This window comes from Myotis daubentonii, chromosome 1, assembly GCF_963259705.1.
Source record: "Myotis daubentonii chromosome 1, mMyoDau2.1, whole genome shotgun sequence".
Classification (NCBI taxonomy): Eukaryota; Metazoa; Chordata; class Mammalia; order Chiroptera; family Vespertilionidae; genus Myotis; species Myotis daubentonii.
The window spans coordinates 33575918-33597681 of record NC_081840.1 but is presented as its reverse complement, the minus strand read 5'-3'; the positions used below and the strand labels follow the sequence as shown (position 1 = coordinate 33597681).

Sequence of the window (21764 nt, the reverse complement as noted above, 5' to 3'; positions counted from 1 at the left end):
GACATAGGCAGAGTCTGGAGAAATCCATGTGCAGCCTTCCTTATGCTATTTCTCTCCCATGAGGAGTCACACAATACATACTCTTCACTCAGCAACAAAAATGCAGCAACATGTGTGCTATGTTTCTGCCTAGGGAATCCCAATAGACTTGGCACTCAAGAATTTTGTTGGGGGCTAGTCACATAGGTACCCTATGCCTATCACATACCAAAATTCCAGGATCTCAGAAGGAAAGTAGGTTGAGCATAAATAATATTATTGTATAAGTAGTCTAGGTACAGTGAAAGTTAAGGATGGTGGAAACACTTCCAAAATCTAAGTACCAAACATTAGTCAAGAGCTATCCTTGTAAGCAGACCCTTCTAAAAATAAAAACCTCAGGCCTACTATGTTAACTCTTTCTCCACACCTTCTTATGCACATATGCAAATATTTTTAAGAGTAGTTTGGTACTATGAAGTGATAGATTATACAGTTCAATAGATGTGTATTGAATTAAACTTTTCCAATAGTGCCTGTTGGAAAGTATGCTTCAAACTAATTACTTACAAGTGAACTTTTATAATACAACCCCATTCCTGAGGTAGGACTGTCTGGAATTAATGAACAATATTATATACTAGAGGCCTGATGCATGAAATTCATGCAAGGGGTTCGGCCCTCACAACCCTGGCTTCATCCAGAAGGACGTCTGGATGGTCATTCAGCTGTCTAGTCTAATTAGCACATTATGCTTTTATTATTATAGATGTACTCTAAAAAAAAGAGATTAAACCATCAAATGGTAGCCTTAGTTAGAAAAAAGAAAAGTTCTTACTTTCATTTAGCGTAACAGGGAATTGAGAAATCTTTCAAAAAGGGAGCTCATATTTGTATCATCTACTTCTTTGTTGCCTATGCTAAACTTCCTTCTTTATAAAAGTTAACATTTGAAATAAAAGATTTTCTTAATAAATTATTTTTATCTTTAATCAGATTTCTAGAAAAATGGTACATCGCCATATGCTCATATTTCGACTACCTAACTTACAGATGTTAGATGGAATTCCTGTGAATTCAGATGATAAGGCAAAAGCTGAATTTCACTTCTCTGAACTACAAGCAAGGAAAAATTCGGTAACAATTATATTATTTATACTTTTTCTTTTAAAATATATATATTATTAGTAAATGAACATTCTATCTTGTGCATTTTTACTTAAATATTTAAACCCAGGCTATGATGTTTTTGTAGATTATTTAGTATCTTTTTAGTGATTACTATCAAAGACTTGAACTGGTGAATAGAGCACTCAACACACACACACATAGACACACACACATATACACACACACTCACAAGCCAGGGGAGCTCCGTTTTCTAATAACATACTTTGATATAAAGCTAATTATTTAAAATGTGTGCCTCTTGCTCAATATGTCTGATAATGCTCTAAGGTAAGAAACTACAACATATCCTATATAATAAAACCCTAATATGCAAATCGACCGAATGGCGGAACAACTGGCAGAATGATCAGTCACTATGACATGCACTGACCACCAGGGGCAGACACTCACTGCAGGAGGTGTTCCCTGGTGGTCAGTGTGCTCCCACAAGGGGAGCACTGCTCAGCCAAAAGCCAGGCTCACAGATGGTGAGGGCAGCAGCAGTGGTGGGAGCCTCTCCTGCCTCCACTACAGGCGGGCTGTAAGGAGCAAGGGGTCCTGGACTGTGAGAGGGATGTCTGACTTCCAGCAGGTGGACATCCCCCGAAGAGTCCCAGACTGCAAGGGGGCACAGGTCGGGCTGAGGGACGCCCCCCCTCCAGTGCACAAATTTCATGCACTAGGCCTCTAGTCACTTTTATAAACTGAAACTAGCAAAACTCTTTCCACTTAGCAGATAGGAAGGGAAGGAAGGAATTCTAACCACAATTCTCTGGACTGTGTAGTTCATCTAACAAGAGAGATGTGTATCTCTTTTTCTGTATATTGGTAGAATAATTGGGCCTTTACCCATGAACCCTAAAAAGGTATTCTTTCCTAAAAATGGTAGGAAAGAAATTAGAGAAGCCACCAAAGTATATCATAAGGAAATTCTATCATTGACCATCCTCCAAAGACTAAATTTAACACAGAAAAGCTATGATATATTTTTTTTAAAGAAGCAGCATGATTAGAGCAATGCCTTTGCAAGGGTTTAGAAAGAAGAGGCTAAAGACAGGAAAACCCGTTAAAAAGCTTTTAAAATAATCCAAGAAGGAGATTATGAAAACCTGGACTGGTTGGTATTGTTGGTGGGAGAAGGGCAGTGAGAAGGTAAGTGAACCTTTAATGTAAATGAAAGCCAGAGAGCATAGACCTTAGCAAATGAAGATTACTTCTAAAAGTTATGTTGCGGAAAGAGATATGACTTACTATATGACTTTACTATAGTTGCTTTCACTTAGATTACCCGACTCTTTCCATTCCCTCTGTAAAACAAACTAAATCTCAGAGCACACTGAATATGCTATATTCCTCTCCAGTCCATTTTAACTTTCAGTAATATATTCATATATTTTTCAAGAGTTGGTTGTGTGTGTTCTCAAAATTTAATGTTCTCTTATTTGAAATAAGCAGATACACTAAAATGCAAATTTTAAATTACTATTTCTCTGTTTCTATGAAAACCAAACAGGATACTTTGGAAGGTCAATAAAGCTCTCTCTCACACACAAACACACACACACACACACACACACACAATGTCAAATTAGGTTAGGAGGGGAAAATGGCAAAATATGGGAGAAAATTACATAGATTCAGATAAAATACGTGGGAAAATTCTTTTTTAAATCTAGACAGATTCTTGTGTTCAAATTTTCTCCAGATGTCTTTAATTCTTGCTACTTTAAAGAAACCAAAACTAGACATTGTAGGCAAAACCTTAGGTGTGATTTATCCAAGAACAATCAGATAAAATACCAATCAAGGGACTCTTGCTTACAGAGAAGACCTTGGCCCTTCATCAAAACATTGCTGAATGCATGTATTTTATGCTTTAAAATTCTTAAAGAGAAATATGAATTCTATATATATATATAATTATATATATATAATTCTTAATTATTCCCTGACATTTTTATTAGCCTTGACTTTTTCTTAATTAACCAAGAAGATTCAATTATAGGTCAAAGGAGCTATGGAGGCCTGTGAGACTTAAGGTGTATAATGTTAATAAAGATTACCTAGATTAGGCCAAGGAAACTGGTTTATTTGTGGGTTATATCTCAAAAAATATTTTCTAAAAACTATGTTTTGTGAAAAAAAATCTTAGTTACTAATCTGTATGATATATCTAAGACAGAGAATGATCTAATGTCATCTACTGAAATTATTGTCACAAGTTCCAGTCTTTCAAAGCTCAACAAATAATCAAATAAAATTTAATTCAGTGACTTAAGCCTCCTTTCCCTTTCTCTATTTCATATTTCTGGAGCAAGTCACTACTTGCTTCCAGGAGTGGGAAACTTTGGCTTCCTATTCCTGCGATAACAAATTACCTTAGGTTTAGTGACTTGAAACAACACAATTTTTTTATCTTACAGTTCTGAAGGTCAAAAGTCCAAAAAATCAGTCTTACTGAGCTAAAATCAAAAGTATTGGCAGGGCTGCATTCCTCTAGAAGCTCTAGGAGAGAATTTATTCTTTGTCTTTTCAAACTTCGGCTCGTGGCCCTCTTCCAACAATGGCATTATTTTGACCTCTGATTCCATCATTAAATTACATCTTCTTTCACTCTGACCCTCCTGCCTTCCTCATCTAAGGCCTAAATACAATCTTATAATTGTATTGGGCCTACCTAGATAAACCAGGATAATCTACCCATTTCAAAATCCTTAATTTAATTATGACTGAAAAGTCCCTTTACCATGTAAGGTAATGTAGTTACAGGTTTTGGAGATTAGGGTGTGGACATTTTTGAGGGGGATGGGTTTTCTGTCTACCACACCATATATGTGAGGGCTCCAGTGAGAGAACTATAAAAATCGTTACATTAAAATTTATAAATTCACCCTAACTGGTTTGGCTCAGTGGATAGAGCGTCGGCCTAAGGACTGAAGGGTCCCAGGTTCGATTCCGGTCAAGGGCATGTAGCTTGGTTGCGGGCACATCCCCAGTAGGGAGTGTGCAGGAGGCAGCTAAATTGATGTTTCTCTCTCATCGATGTTTCTAACTCTCTATCCCTCTCCCTTTCTCTCTGTAAAAAAAAATCAATAAAGTATATTTTTAAAATTTACAAATTCTATTTCAAGGTAATGTTGATTAAATTTGAAAAATTACATATAAATTCATTAAATTACATATAAGGATATCACTTGGCGTAACTTTAAAGATCATTAATTTTCATATATATTATTAATTGACTTAGATAGCAGAAAAATTACATAAAGTCAAATTTAGTCAATGATGAGTATTTCACTAGAGGGTTTGCTTAATGCCTATTCTTCTCTGTTTCTCATATAGTGAACTCATTTTCCATTACTTTGCTATGATGTTGTCTTGAGTGATTCTAGATACCTATTCTTGCCATTTGAATCAGAGCCATATATAAAAATTAAGTTCTTATATATGTCAACTTATTCTATACGTAAACATTTAATTTTTAAAAATTTATCAACACGATTAATAATATAAATGGGATATTTGACATCTTTATTCTAGAGCAGTGATGGCGAACCTTTTGAGATCGGCGTGTCAGCATTTTGAAAAACCCTAACTTAACTCTGGTGCCGTGTCACATATAGAAATTTTTTGATATTTGCAACCATAGTAAAACAAAGACATATTTTTGATATTTATTTTATATATTTAAATGCCATTTAACAAAGAAAAATCAACCAAAAAAATGAGTTCGCGTGTCACCTCTGACACACGTGTCATAGGTTCGCCATCACTGTTCTAGAGAAACCTATTTTAAAATTCAATAATTTTTTTTTTATTTTCATGCCTAGAACAAAATTGAGCCATTATTTCTTTTAGCTGTTTAGGAGACAAAATACTTTTGAAGTTTATCAGTTATCTTTGTATTTTTCTTTGTTGAAGTTGCTGCTGTTCTTTCTTTTTAAACAGCAAATAAAGAAGGAATAAATGAAATCTAAAATTGTACTTTAAACCAACACATTTTTGGTGCTTTGGTTTCAGAAGAAAATTTGACAACATTCTAGATTAGTAATGGGAGAGAGCCCCAGAAAAGAATTGGTTTAGGGAATTTGGGATTTGCCAGCTTTAGTAAAAGCCCTGATGTCTTAGTGTTCATTACAAAGCTGCATTCTTGACAACACTCACTGAAATATGAAGAAAACCAGTTATTTTATACAAATGCAAAAGCCTATGTCTCTAAAGAAATTGTCATATATTCAGAATTTACATTTTTAAAAGTATAAACAGGATCAGTCTTAATGAAGACACAGAAAGCACAAATTTCTAGGGAAACCAAGAGTCTCCCTCCTCTATTTACTGATTCTGAAATTCTTTAAAAAGCCTCTTAATCCTCAACTAACTTAAAAGGTAAACACTATTTAGAGAGTGAGCACAATCATTACAAGTGATTGTTATAAGATGCTTTTCTTAGTCCTCATTTTGTTCGTTTGTTTTGAAAAACTAATTTACTGCAAGGCTCCTGATGAGATACTGTGAGGATATGAAGATGTAGAAGATATAACTTCTACCGTCCAGAAATTTCTGTTCAGAAAAGAAGAACGAACATTACAAAGGGGAAAGGCTTAATTTTCATGTTCTTAATTCTACATTTTTCTTGTGAAGATCTTTTGGAAATGGGAAGGTGCCATCACATTGGATTCTAGTGATGAATATAATGCATCTGAAAAGACAGAACATAGGGTTCTATGGGAGGTTAAAGACCCAAAGACTGTTTAACAGATTTTGCCTCTAACTAACTCTGAGTTTAGACAAATATATGTCATAACCTAAAAAAATTTTACTATCAAGTGGGGCTTGTGGTAGAACTAAACCTATTGACTTGAGTTTTGGAGTTGAGGGTTCTTAATTGTTTTTATTTTATTACATAGTTTATTCCTGTTACCAACGCTCCTATGGATGGTGGACCATTTGGCCAAGTGAAATCTCCCATAAAGATAACAAATATAATTCTGCCTGGTGGATTTAGCCATTACTTGGGATCTGACTTCACTTTAACTCCTGAAGTTGAAGGTATTTTGACAGAGTTTCAAAGTGAATATTCAACAAACAAAAAAATAACAAAACCCACTTCATTTGAAACAAAACTCTGTTTAATTTCTATGACTACTTAAAATTGCATGTTTTAAATTTACACTTTAAAATTGCATGTTTCATCTGGCCATTCTGATTTCAAAGAAGTCTGTAGTATTTTTTGGTTCTGCTCAACTATTAATACGCTGTAACTAAACATTTGTTTGCAATTCAAACATTGTGATACTTGCACAATTCTTTCCTGACATTTTTTTCAAAGTTTTTATTTCATTTTGTATATTTTATAGCAAATGACAATTAATACCAATTCATTAGTACATCCTGCTGAAAGTAGAAAATAGAGGCTTAAAAATATTGATAATAAGACTTGTGTGGTTTAAAAGATATCTTAGAAAGATCAGACTTTATCCTTGAAACCATAAATATTCATGGAGACAATACTAGTGTAGAATTTTAAGAGGTAGAGCTCTAAAGGAGAAAGTATGCTACAAGGACAGGGCATGGAAATAGTTCATTCTATTATGTACATTTTAATTCAGGCTTAGATCAGATCTTTCCCCTAATTTCAGATCTTCACTGACGACCATTTGGTGAAAGTAGGATTAGCTGCTCCTTCTCTGAGGCGCTCATCTCTTCCATTGCTTTTAATATCCCACATTGCTCAGGCCACTGTTGGACAATAAAACTGAACATCACAATAACTGTAAAAAGAACTAAGAGCCTGCTAAGAATAACAGATTGTTCTATGTGATTATTTTTCAAGAAAACTCAAAACCCACCATAATTTACTCTGTTAAGATAATATTTTTAATTTATTTTTCATACTTCTACATACTTATGGTTTCAAGGTTTTAATCATAATCAGAATGTTTATGCTTTTATCCAATAAATAGAGCTATCTGTAAAACTGGATGTACCAAATTATTAGGCTCCTTAACAAGATAATGCCATCTTCAGGAAAGTCATCCTATATAATAAAAGGCTAATATGCAAATCGACCGAATGGCAGAATGATCCATCGCTATGATTGCACTGACTGCCAGAGGGCAGATACTCAATACAGGAGCTTCCCCCTGATGGTCAGTGTGCTCCCACAGGGAGCGTGCCACTCAGCCAGAAGCTGGGCTCATGGCTGGTAAGCACAGCAGCGGTGGCAGGAGTCTCTCCTGCCTCCGTGGCAGTGCTAAGGATGTCTGACTGCGAGAGGGTGCAGGCTGGGCTGGGGGACCCCCACCCTCGAGTGCATGGATTTTGTGCACTGAGCCTCTAGTCAATGTATGTGGAATTAGTTCAACCCTGGATTCATCTCCATAACTTCCTTCTCAGATATCTTTCTTCAAGATTCATTGTGCAACTATTTTTTAGGATTTTCTGGAAAGATCCTGTGATTTCTTATATTCTACTAGGGGCCCAGTGCACGATTTCATGCACCTTGAAAGGAACTGGGCTGCAAGGCTGCGGTGGGCATAGGGCTGGGTCTCAGCCCATCCTCCATGTCCCTGCCTGGCCCCTCCTGCCATGGCCCCCAGTCCCCTCTCTGTCAGCAGTCCCGCTCCCACTGCTGCCACTCCCACGTGCTGACGGCACCAGCCCCGCTCACACCTGCTGATGGTGCATAGTGATTTGGGCCAGCACCAGCAGTGGGTGCAAGTGGGTGCCCACCTTGGTATGGTGTCCCCGCTGCTACCCTGACTGCTTCTTAGGGGCAGGGGGAGGTGGAGAGGTCCTCAGGGGCAATCAAGGCTGGCAGCCCCAGCTCACACCTGCTGATGGCACTGAGTGATTGGGATTGGCACCAGGTGCCGGCAGCGGGTACAAGTGGCAGCTCCAGCACCAGCTGTGGGTGCCAGCGGGGCCAGCACTGGCAGCAGGTGCAAGCAAAGAATTTTCAGTAACCACCAGTGGCTCGTCCCAATGACAGCAACCGGTGCCCACCTTGGTATGATGTCCCCACTCACCTGCTCCACCATCCTGCTGTGGCCAACACCTGCCATGTTCTGCGTACGCCCCCTGGTGGTCAGTGCATGTCATAGCGACCAGTTGTTCGGTTGTCCGGTTGTTCCACCATTTGGTCTATTTGCATATTAGCCTTTTATTATATAGAATGTTTTATCAGTTTTTATTTTGAGAATTATGGTCATTTTATCTATACATCTATTATAGTACACTGCTCTGGATATTTATATTCTTAAAAATTACCTAGAGAGGGCAGATTGAAGAGGATAAACGGGATGAGTGGTGATGGAAGGAGACTAGACTTGGGATGCTGAACACATAATGCAATGTGCGGATCATATACTGTAGAACTGTACATTTGTAACCTATATATTTTATGGAACAATGTAACCCCAATAAATTCAACTTAAAAAAAGCTAGAAAGGATCAAATTGATTCACTAGCTCAGAGAGTTAAGCATTATTAAGTGCTAAAAAATATATTACAATTCTATATTAAAAATTTTAATTCATATTATGAAATATGTGTAGCATACATTCAGCTGAAGGACAAATTTTTATCACTTATTTTATTACTTAATGTATCTATTGTTTCATAACTACTAATTTCAGGAAAAAAAAACAAGAATGCAGGAATTCTGACAAATAATCCTCGGAGCATCCATGCAGAAATAGCTTTTCGGCAACTCAGAGGAATAACTCTCTCTCCGTCTCTTTTATCACATCAGAATATGGCATCTCCAACGGCACAAATGTACCAAAGCAACCAAGATGAGGGAAGGTAAAGCTATTCTGTGCTTTAATATAATTTCTCACCATTAAAAAAAAACTTTCTTAATCTGCTACTCATTTATAAAAATAGGAAATATTATTATATGCTATTGCATATTCATTCTGAGAACTGAGAAAAACTATGACATAGCATGGACTTCTTATCTCATTCACCAAATCTCTCCTGAAGTCCAGTATTTTTGCATCATAATTCAAAAAGGCTTAGTTAGAATGGCTATCAAGGTAGAAGAGTGCTCACCTAGTATTTGTGTGAGGGAAAATTGAAATAATTACATGGGAACTACTTTTAATTGTATTCTCTCCCAAGTCACTTCTACTCACTGAATATGCAAAGCAGATCACTTATGTTTAAACAATAATTTCAACTCTCTGAAATCACAAAGACTGAGAATTTTGTAAATTCTTCAAATCTCTCCTTATAGTTCCTATTTGCCCCTCCCCCTTCTGGGCTCTAGCCCTAGAGGCCAGCTCAATGCCTAAGAGCCTGCTACTTCTCATTAAGAACTCACTCTGCTGCTCAAAACCTGTTTGCCTTGATTTCCAATTGTTACCTGTCTACCAGCCTCTTGGTGGCCAAGCTCTAGGTGATCTGTTAGAGGGACCTACTCAGCAGCAGATCTAGCTTAGGCCTGGCTCTTGCTGAACTGACTTCCCTGCTGTAATCAGTCATGTCTCATTGAGTCCTCAGGATAACCCAATTTTTAGATAGCCAAAAATTAGGATCATTTTCTCTTTTGTATCTTTTTGAACTTTACACATATAAAATACAGAAATTATTTACTGCAGAATTATCTTAAGTTAGCTGATCCATTAAGAACTTATCATAATTATTTGACTCAAATATTTTATTTCTGACAGAATTCCTGGCAGACACTTCCCAAGATCAAATAGAATGGCACTACCTAAAGAGAAATGAACATACACCAAGAAACCTCTTTCTGTTTAGTAGTTGTGCAAAAACTAGCAGATAATGTCGGGGTGGGGGGGGGGGAGATAATCATGTTACCTATGTTACTAAAGCACTTCAGTTTCATGTGAAGGTAATCTTTGTCACCCTTAGTGAATTTCATTTACTAACTTTTTAAAAATATTTTTTTATTGATTTCAGAGAGGAAGGGAGAGGGAGATAGAAATAGAAACATCAATGAGAGAGAATCAAGGCTCAGCGGCCTCCTGCACGCCCCCCTACTGGGGATCCAGCCCACACCCTGAGCATGTGCCCTGGCAGGGAATCAAACCATCACCTTCTAGTTCATGGGTTGATGTACAACCACTGAGCAACACTGGCTCTCTCTTAAATTTTCTTTATGGTTATCTTAATTATTTGATTAGATTTCTATATTAGAAAAATTATTAACTATTATATCATAGAACAATTTAAAAAGATACAAGTGACATAAAAGTCCAAAGGCTCAAATATTTAGTCCTGGTATTGGAAACCTTTGGTTATAAAATCTCGTTGTGGTCTATCATGTGAAGATACTAAGAAACATAATTTTAGGAAATAAGCATGCTTTCATTTGTAAAATATGTTCATTTAGAGTTACCTTAAACTAAAGCATACAGTTCTTACCAAACAATTATTACTAAAGCAAGTTGAGTTTCACCAATTGAATCACAGATCAGTTTTTTTAGGACTATACTTAGAAAAAAAATCCTCAACTGGGTTTGCTCTAAGAATTATTTAGAGGCAAACATGGACATCAATAGCTAGCTCTTCCTAAAGGTGGCTAATTGTGAGTTCAACAAGTCATTCGTGCTCTAAGAATAACTGAGTGCTATTTCATATACAAAATTTGTTAATAGCCTATAGTGTTATAATTTTACAAACAGTTTTAGGCTAAAAAGAACATATGTTCAAACTGAATAGACATTTAAAATTTGGACCCTTAATAATTATATTTCACTGGAAATAATTTTTCTAAAATATCACATTGCATAGTACTAGCACATATCACAAATATGATGTTCAATGAGCTTGTTTGTTAAATACAGTTCTTCAAATTAATTAATGACTATAATTACCAGTCAGATTTTAATATAAATGAGCTCCATGATTCATGACCTATTCTCTTTAAATTTTTCAAGTATTGGTTCAAAATTGCATATAGTTTTCATACTATTTTATGTTCTTAACATGAAAATAAATTAATTTTACGAAAATATTTGTATTTTTTAATTTATCTGGAGTTTTAAAGATATTTTGGAAACGAATTTCAATGTGTATGCAACAACTTTGTATCTTTTCTTCTTTAAAGGCTGTATGTTTGTAATTAAATCATGTGATATTTAAAATTTCAAACCTAATACAAATTGATTTTACACTTTTTAATGTGTGGTTTTTAAAAAACTATTATTCTTAGGTAGAAATAAGATTCTTTGTTTAAAAAACAACTGTGCAGTTCTTAAGATGTCCAGAAGATGTCTTTGTTGCCCATTAGTTTTGACAACTGCTTACATTACTGTGTAGTGATAAGGGTCTGCTGTTCACTATTTGTTACTAACCGGGCATCATCTGCCTTTTTTTCCTTTATGATAATGTATAAATGAAATACCAAATACATTCTACTTTTATAATAAAATGTGTTTTTTAAAATAAAAATCTGGGTAAGACAAATAAATATAACATGTTTTCACTGGAGAAAATTTTACAAGAATAGAAAAGTATAAAGCAGGAAAAAAATAACTCATTATTCAGCATCCACTTAACATTTGCCAAATTTTTTTAGCTATTTTTCCTATTTATAATATATTTCAGATATATAACTTCATTCTTACGTACACATTATTAAATTTTGAGATATCTTATTTCATAAATTTTAAAACACATCTGAATTTTTCCTTGAAGATAAATTTGCATATATAATTTGATAATCATACTAAGAGTAATAATAAACATGTATTTAAACATTGCTAAGTACAGAAAACAGACACAAACGCAATCTTAGAAATATTATAATATAAATATACAATAAATAATTTATGTGGAATAATTTAATACAAATATTTATATAAAATAATTTATTTATAAGGGGTGATTACTAACATAATTTAGCACAGTCATTCTGATGGCAGATGATACTGACATAATATACAACATACTCCCCTGGGAATGCCTATATAGGTTTAGCCATTGGTTATGTGTACCTCATAAAACAATAGCTATAACTTCACCCTTTCTTATTCAATAAAACAAATAAAAATGTACTTGAATATGAGGGATGCTTTTGTAGGAGTGACTTTAGATTTGCTCTAAATTGTCTAAGTAAGTCACAGACTAAAATTTTAAGTTATAGTTATAAATTATTTATAACACACTTCACAACTCATTGCAACAAAACAGACAGGTAGTACTTTAAATCTACAAACCACTAGTCCATGTTTTAACATGGTTTATCCCAATAACAACCATATGAAGTAGATATGAAATGCCTTTATTTATAGATAAACTAGGGGCCCAGTGCACGAATGTATGCACCTTGAATGTAACTTGGCCCATCCTCTGCACCCCCACTCAGCACCTCCCACTGTGGCCCTGGTCCTCTCTCTGCCAGCAGCCCCGCTCCTGCTGCTCCCACACACTGACAGCGAAGGCCCCGCTCGCACCCTCTGATGGTGCAGAGATATTGGGACTGGCGCCATCAGCGGGTGTGAGAGGCAGCTGCTGGTCCCTATCACCCCTTAGGAGCAGGGGGAGGTGGAGAAGCCCTGAGAGGCAATCAGGGCCGGCAGCCGCCACTTGCACCCACTGATGGCACCTAGAGAGTGATTGGGGCCAGCGCCGGGCACTGGCAGTGGGTGCTAGCATCAACTCCAGCACCAGCAATGGGTGCGAGCACCTGGCAGGACCATGGTGCACGGGAGCGAAGAATTTCCAGTAACCAACAGAGGCTCGCCCTGATGACAGTGACTGGCACCCCACCTTGGTCTGGCGCCCCCACTCACCTGCTCCACCATCCTGCCACAGCCAATGACCACCATGTTCCACACTCTGCCACCTGCTGCCGATGCCTGCCATGTTCCACGCATGCCCCTGGTAGTCATCGCATGTCGTAGCGACTGGTTGTTCGGTTGTTCTGCCGTTCGGTCCATTGGCATATTAGGGTTTATATATATATAGACTAGAGGCCCAGTGCATGAATTCGCACACAGGTGGGGTCCAGCTAGCCCCACCCCCAATCGGGCCACAGGTGGTTGGTGGCCAACCCCGCCCCCTGGTCAAACTCCCGAACTCCTGGTCAAGGGGACAATTTGCATATTAGCCTTTTATTATATAGGATTGGCTTTAAAAGTAAAAGAGCAGATATCACACCAAATCCTAGATTTTTTTCAACTCTAAATTCATTGGCTTTCAGTTACTACTAGTAAATTGACATTTGATTCTTACTAATGTGCCATTAAGCAACTGTTGTAGAGTCCTAGTGTATGTAAAAACTGTAAACTATTCACTTTCTTCTGGTGTATTTAGGTAAATTTTCTACAGTAAAATTAGTATTTTATTCCCAGCAAATAATTTGATAGATTTGTTTTGCATGATTATATACATGATTATATGACTTGTTCTAAATTCAAGGACAATTCCATAAACAACATGGAAAGCTAAAAAATTAGGGCACTTTAACTACAGATTAGGTGTTTACTATGCTGAATTGAATATAGATGATGCCAGAGTAATCTTTTGATTTTAGTATATGAAGATGGACTATAATTAATTGTGCAATAAGAACTATACTTACTTCTATTTTTATAGTTCTGTATTTCTCTGACGATACAAAATCAACTATGTTTGTGAACAGATTTTTGTGTGTGCTTGCAGGCACTCATGACTAGTTTTAAAATAATCCTTATATTTAATTAACATGGCATTTCACTGCTTATTCATAAGTATCATACATTATGAGAAGTGTTTAATGTTTTAAAACATTAGATCTTACTGTTACTCATGCTGTAGTGCTTAATTACCTTCCCTGTTCCTCTCTGCACTTTTCTCCATTATTGAAATATTTTTAAAGAAAACTTATACCGAATTGCAAATTTAGTTTGATGACAGCCAGAAGCACACAGTTATTTTATTAGTAACATTTTATTTCTACAATTTTTATCTTATAAATATATGAATTATACTATTCTATTCTTACTCCTTTTTTTCATTTGTGAATAAAATTGTTTTGTAGACTACTGTAAAGATATTTCTCAGATCTAATTTGTGCATTTTTATTTTAAAATTTTATTTTGATAATTATTTTTCCTTCTAATTAAAATAAAATGAATGACTTTTTGGCAAAAACATGAAATGCTGTAACCTGAAAATGCTACATTCAAAGGAACTTAAAAAGAAGTAGCTTTGAAACTGTTAATTACCTGAAATAAAATTATTTATCATTTATGTCCTATTTATTAGGCCTTACCTTAACTATATGCTCTTTTAGGTAAAACAAAAAGCCAATTCATTAACATCATTATTTTCCATATAAAATACCTGTGATTCTGAAATGCTAATTTAAAAATTAGAATAGATTTTTCCTTATACTGTATAATTAAAAATAAACGTATTTCTATATGCCCTGAATAAAAGTCCATTGGGATAATATAGTTTGGTAACTTATTTAAATTAATGACATTTTGATCAAACATTAAAATAAAAATTAATGTGCAATACTTTTACAAATAATATTCTACATTTACATCTGATTTTTAATATAATTCTAATAATCGCTTCTCGGCCTTTTGGCTAAGATCAAGTGTAGTATCTGTTCTTATCAGTTTAATATAATTCTAATTAACTTCCAATTTGCTTAAAAATCTTTTATACCAGCAGAGTTCCATTATTAAACATTACAAATAAGAGAAAAGGTTAGTGATGACCTAACTATTTTTGTAAACCAATTATGGTTTATGGTTATATAAACCATTTATGGTTATATTTATTTTTAAATAACAGTATCTATATCTTAATTAGAAAAAAAATAAGGTCATGTGGTTTAAAAGGTATAGATCTGTATATCATGCTTATAGTAAAACATTGTATTTTTTAGAAAATGTTTCAGATAATTTTAGTAGTTTGGCTCTATTTGTTCCGTCTTTAATTACAACACAATGCCGCTCCTCAACCCACCTTTCCCCTGAATGTTTTACAAGTATGTTTCTCAAGAACAACAAAAAAAGACTAATCTGTAAAAAATATATCAATAACATTTTAAAGTTTCCAATTATTTCTTATTACTATCAATTTGGCTGAAAACAGGTATTTACAAACAATGGTAGCCTACTTTCTTATGGCCTTTCATTTTTTATGAAGTGCTTTAAAAGAGTTCAATCAACCTTAATGGTGCATTTTTAGTTAAGGAAATAGAATGGGGAGAAGTCAATTTGAGCTCCCAGACAAACAAGTGTCTCAGAAAGAATAGGCATAAATGGATTTAGAAAACAGAGAGAGTACAAGTAAAATGCAATGAGCAGAGCACTCAAGGAAGCCAGATACAATGAAAAGAGTAAAATACTGCAGAGCTTTTTAAGCTACATACAATTGGAACAATGGACTTGTTCCAGCCATCTCTGTTAAACTGTTAAAAGATAGGTGAAAAGCAAGCTGTAATTCTATATAGAGTGTTGAGGAACCGTAGAATGAAGAGCTTTAAATTTAAAGGGAATGAATGCAGCCATTCAATAGGATGGAAATGAAGTCAAAATTGGCATATTTCCCTGGTTAATTTATCTTGTGAAGGACTCTGTTCAGTTTTAGATATTAAGCCCTTATTAATAATAAAATAGTCTTTAAAGTGCCACCATTAGAGTTTTTAAGCAACAACATAGTGTACATCTGTGAATTTCATATATACATACTAGCTATACAAACACAATACATGGAAGTAAAAATACAATATATAGGTCTCATATATAACTATGATAATTTAATATTGTAGTCTATCTCAGTCAGTGCACTGTGTATGTCAAACTTCCTGTCCTCCAATAACAAAAAAGGGTAATTTAGAGTTAGCGGCAAAGTTGCAGGTGTACAATTACAAAAACTTGAAAATTAACCTGGATAACACATATAACTCACAGAATAGGATACCTTGAGATGACTGATTGGCTTAATGTTTTTAATTACCTGGAAGTCAATCAGAAGACTTGTTTTCTAGATTTGGGGGAAACTTTTATTAAATGCATTGATATACTTTCCTGTTTTAGCAGTAGAATAAATTAATTTGTTTTCAATTATTTATATAGTGCCTCAGGCTGATAGTTGTACATGATTTACAATTTTAGAAAAAACTGTAGCTAAAGAAAAGAATGTAGAATGTGTCCTGAATTGAGGATCTAACATTGGAAGTTGATTATGGCCAAGGTCCCTGATTTGTGCTTTTGTCTTCTGGCTTATTTTATGTGTGTATGTTCTTTCAACTACTGAGATACTGAAATAATTTTTCAAGTTAGATCAAAGTTCTAATATTTTCATGTACAGTGAATGGAAGCATCATTATATTGTTTTTTTTTTTAAATATATTTTATTGATTTTTTACAGAGAGGAAGGGAGAGAGATAGAGAGTTAGAAACATCGATGAGAGAGAAACATCGATCAGCTGCCTCCTGCACATCTCCCACTGGGGATGTGCCCGCAACCCAGGTACATGCCCTTGACCGGAATCGAACCTGGGACCTTTCAGTCCGCAGGCCGACGCTCTATCCACTGAGCCAAACCGGTTTTGGCACATTATATTGTTATATTATGCTTTGAATAGAGGTATATTTGTATAGAAATATATCTAAAACCTCTACACATAGAAACTAAATAAACTAAAACCCAAACATGTTAATATTAACAGACTGTGCCATTGTTAACTCTCAAAAAGAATAACTATGAGAATGTCAGCCACATAATTGTCATCCTTTAGTAATTGTTATTAAATGTTGTAAATACCTATTTAATATTTTTAAGAGTTAGCTCAACTGACTAATTAACTGACTTTATCAAGAATTTAAACACCTACAATAGACTTTAGGAACAGTGAAGATTGCCTAGTACCATGGAATTGTTTTAATATGGTGCTGTTTTAATATTTTAATGCATTATAATAAGAGTAGAAATACATACTTACAGCATGGGTATTTCAGAAATCATCAAAAACTATTAAAGATAATAAAAGCAAAACATTTTTTTAAAAAGCATTATTTTTGTGGAGAAAATAAAAATGGAAAAAAAGTTTTTGATTGGGAACCATTTTTCTCTTGTAACTCAAAAACAACCTTTAAAAATTAGAATTTGTTTCTAATATTTGATCCTGCATAGATTTTGATTACTTTTTCAGTTATATTCAAAAGATGAATAAAAATAGTTTTATTCATAATATTTATGTGTCTTTTCAGGATATTGGGGGGAAGAATATTGGGGCTTCAGTATATTGAGAGCATATAATGCGGTTTATTTCTGGTCTCTCTATTCTGTTTCATTGATCTATATGTTTGTTTTTATACCAGTACCATGCTGTTTTAATTACTATGGCATTATAGTACAGTTTGATACCAGGTAGTGTGATGAATCCAATTTTGTTTTTCTTTCTCAAGATCACTGATGCTATTCGGGGCCTTATTTTTGAAATATTCGTTTTAGTTCTGTGAAATATACCATTGGTATCTTGATAGGCATTGCATTGAATGTATAGATTGCTTTGGGTAGTATGAACATTTTAATGATGTTAATTCTTCCTACCCATGAACATGGTAGATGCTTCCACTTATTTGAATCTTCTTCAATTTCTTTCTGCTGTGTCTTATAATTTTCCAAGAACAGGTCTTTTACATCCTTAGTTAAATTTATTCCTAGGTATTTTATTCTTTTTGAAGCAATTGTGAATGCGACTGTTTTCTAAGTTTCCATTTCTGATAATACATTATCTAATCTAATAAAAGAGGAACATGCAAATTGACTGCATCCCTGCTACGCCTAAGCCATACCCACCAGCCAATCAGCATGACTATATTCAAATTAACCCAACCAAGATGGCAGCTGGCAGCCACGAAGCTGGAGCAAGCAGGAGGCTTGGTTGCCCCGGCAATGGAGGAAGCCAAGCTTCCTGCCTACCCTGGCTGGCTGTGGCTCCCGCTCAAGGCAACAAAGTTTCAATTATAGAAGATAAACAAATCCCAGATATCTGCTTCCAGCCAGCCTCCACTGGAAGCTTGGGTGGCTGGGGGCCGTGGCCAGTCCGAAAACAGCCATCAGCCCCTCACCCAGGATGGCCACACCCTCATGGATTGAGGGTCCCTGCTGGGGGGCTTGGCCAGCCTACAAACAGCCATCAGCCACTCACCTAGGCTGACCATACCCTCATGGGGTTAGGGTCCCCGCTGGGGGGCTTGACCAGCCTGCAAACAGCCATCAGCCCCTCACCCAGACTGGCCAGGCACCCCAGCAGGACCCCCCACCCTGAAGGGGGTGTGGCCGACCTGAAAATGGCCATCAGCCCCTCACCCAGGCTGGCCAGGCACCCCAGCGGGGAACCCACCCTGAAGGGGCTGTGGCCAGACTGCAAACAGCCATCAGCCACTCACCCAGGCTGGCCAGGCACTCCAATGGGGACCCCCACCCTGAAGGGGGTGTGGCCAGTCTGAAAACAGCCTTCAGCCCCTCACCCAGGCTGGCCAGGCACCCCAGCAGGACCCCCACCCTGATCTGGGACACCCTTCAGGGCAAACCAGCCAGCCCCCACCCATGCACCAGGCCTCTATCCTATATAATAAAAGGGTAATATGCAAATTGACTCTAACAGCAGAACCACTGGGAATGACTGGTCACTATGACACACACTGACCACCAGGGGACAGATGCTCAATGCAGGAGCTGCCCCCTGGTAGTCAGTGTGCTCCCACAAGGGGGAGCTCTGCTCAGCCACAAGCCAGGCTGACGGCTGCCAGTACAGAGATGGTGGTGGGAGCCTCTCCCACCTCCTCAGCAGTGCTAAGGATGTCTGACTGCAGCTTAGGCCTGCTCCCTGCTGGCAAGTGCACGTCCCCCGAGGGCTCCTGGGCTGCCAGAGGGATGTCTGACTGCCAGCTTAGGCCCAATCCCCAGGGAGTGGGCCTAAGCCAGCAGGTGGTCATCCCCTGAGGGGTCCCAGACTGCGAGAAGGCACAGGCAGGGCTGAGGGACCCCCCGAGTGCACAAATTTTTGTGCATCGAGCCTCTAGTTGGTGTATAAAAATGCAACTGACTTCTGGATATTTATTTTGTAACTTGCGACTTTACTGAATTCATTTATCAGATCTAGAAGTTTTGTGGTTGAATCTTGAGGGTTCTTTATATACAGTATCATGTCATCTGCAAATAATGACAGTTTTACTTCTTCCTTTCCAATTTGGATGCCTTTTATTTCTCCTTCTTTAATTGCTGTGGCTAGGACTTTCAGTACTATGTTGAATAGGAATGATGAAAATGAACATCCCTGTCTTGTTCCTGATTTTAAGGGAAACATTTGTAGTTTTTGTCCATTGAATATAATATTGTCTGTGAGTTTGTCATATATGGCTTTTATTATGTTAAGGTATGTTCCCTCTATTACCACTTTTCTGAGGGTATTTATCATAAATGGGTGCTGGATTTTATCAAGTGCTTTTCTTGCATCTATTGATATGATCATGAGGTTTTGATCCTTTATTCTGTTTATGTGGTGTATCAAGTTTATTGGTTTGCAGATATTGCACCAATGTTGCATCCCTGGAATAAATCCTACTTAATCATAATGTATGATCTTTTTAATCTATTACTGGATCCAGTTTGCTAATGTTTTGTTAAGGATTTTAGCATCTATGTTCAACAGGGATATTGGCCCATAATTTTCTTTCTTTGTAGTATCTTTATCTAGTTTTGAAATTAGAATAATGTTGACTTGGAAATGAGCTTGGGAGCCTTCCCTCCTCTTGGAGTTTTTGGGATAGTTTGAGAAGGATAGGTGTTTTTTCCTGTGTTTGGTAAAATTTGCTTGTGAAGTAGTCCAGTTCAAAAATTTTGTTAGGAGTTTTTAAATTACTGATTCAATTTCACTAGTTGTGCTGTCTATTCAGATTCTCTGATTCTTCCTAATTCAGCTGTGGAAGATTGTATATTTGTAGGAATTTATCCATTTTGTTCAGATTGTCCAATTTTTTGGCATATAGTTGTTCATAATATTTTCTTACAACCCTTAGCATCTCTTTAGTATCAGTTGGTACTTCTCCTTCATCCCTGATTTTATTTATCTGGGTGCTATTTTTTTCTTGATGAGTTTCATTAAAAGTTTGTCAATCTTGCTTATCTTTTCAAAAAAACAGATCTTGGTTTCATTGATCTTTGTTATTGGTTTGTTTGGACTCAATTTTACTTATTTATACTCTGATCTTTATTATTTCCTTCCTGCTACTCACGTTGGGCTTTGTTATTCTTTTTCTAGATCCTTTAAGTGTAAAGTCAGATTGTTTGAGACTTTTCTTGTTTCCTGAGGTAGATCTGTAATTCTATGAATTTCCCTCTTAGGACTGCTTTCATTGTATCCCACTGACTTAGGGTTGTTGTATTATCATTATCATTCCTTTCAAGGTATCTTCTGATTTCTTCCTTGATCTTGCTGTTAACTCATTCATTGTTGAGTAACATGTTATTTAGCCTCCATGACTTTGTATGTTTCCTCAGTGTTTTTCCTATGATTGATTTTAAGATTCATATCATTATGGTTAGAGATGCTTGATATGATTTCAATATTCTTAATTTGAAACTAGTTTTGTGTCCTAACATGTGGTCTATCCTAGAAAATATTCCATGTGCACTTGAAAAGAATATATATTCTGCTGCTCTGAATATATCGCTTAAATCCATTTGATTTAAGGCAACTATTTCCTTGGTGATTTTCTGCCTGGAAGATCCATCCATTGATGTCAGTGGGGTGTTAAAATCCCCAACTACAACTGTATTACTGTCCATCTCTCTTTTATGTCCATCAAGATTTGCTTTACATATTCAGGTGCTCCTTTGGGTGCATAAATGTTTACAAGGGTTATATGCTCTTATTTGATTGCTCCCTTTATCATTATGTAGCGTCTTTCTTTGTCTCTTACTATATGGCTTTTGTTTTAAAGTCTATTTTGTGTATATGTATATATATATGGCTACCCCATCTTTTTTTCCCTTTCATTTGCATGAAATATTTTTTCCACCCCTCTACTTTAGTCTGTGTGTATCTTTCATTCTGAGGTGAGTCTCTTGTAGACAGCATATATACAGGTCTTGTTTTCTTATCCATCCAGCTACCCTATGTCATTTGATTGGAGAATGTAAACCATTTACATTTAAAGTGATTATTGATAGGTATGCATTTATTCTTTTAACTTGGTTCCTCTGTTTTTCTCCTTCTATCTTCCTCCTCCTCTTCATCTTCTTCCTCCTCCCCCTTCAAGCAGGCCCTTTAACATTTCTTGTAATACTGTTTTGATGATAACTAACTCCTTTAGCTTTTCCTTGTTGGGAAGCTCTTTATTTCTCCTTCAATTTTAAATGAAAGCCTTGCTGGTAAATTCATCTTGGTTTCAGGCCCTTGCTTTTCATCATTTTGAATATTTCATTCCAATTCCTTCTAGCCTAAAGTGTTTTTGCTGAAAGATCAGCTGACAGATAATTGTCTTTCTCTTGCAGCTTTTAAGATTATCTTTGTCTTCAACATTTGCCATTTTAAGTATGATTTGTCTTGGTGTAGGCCTCTTTGGGTTCACCTTGTTTGGGACTCTCTCCACTTCCTGTACATGTGTGTCTTTTTCCTTCACCAGATTAGG

At 36.1% G+C, this 21764-nt stretch overlaps 1 protein-coding gene and 1 pseudogene across 1 annotated transcript in view; both read left to right on the top strand.

Annotated features, from left to right (window-relative positions):
- LRRC9 (leucine rich repeat containing 9) overlaps window positions 1-9938 on the top strand; it is an 86167-nt gene extending 76229 nt beyond the window's left edge. Inside the window, exons 29-32 of the mRNA XM_059694735.1 lie at window positions 976-1116; window positions 6057-6198; window positions 8787-8955; window positions 9825-9938. Of these exons, the coding sequence (XP_059550718.1) occupies window positions 976-1116; window positions 6057-6198; window positions 8787-8955; window positions 9825-9882 (510 nt within the window). The 3' untranslated portion in view covers window positions 9883-9938. The remainder of the gene's footprint in view (window positions 1-975; window positions 1117-6056; window positions 6199-8786; window positions 8956-9824) is intronic.
- A 4739-nt stretch (window positions 9939-14677) lies between these two features.
- LOC132222988 (U2 spliceosomal RNA) lies at window positions 14678-14791 on the top strand (annotated as a pseudogene).
- Window positions 14792-21764: the final 6973 nt, after the last annotated feature.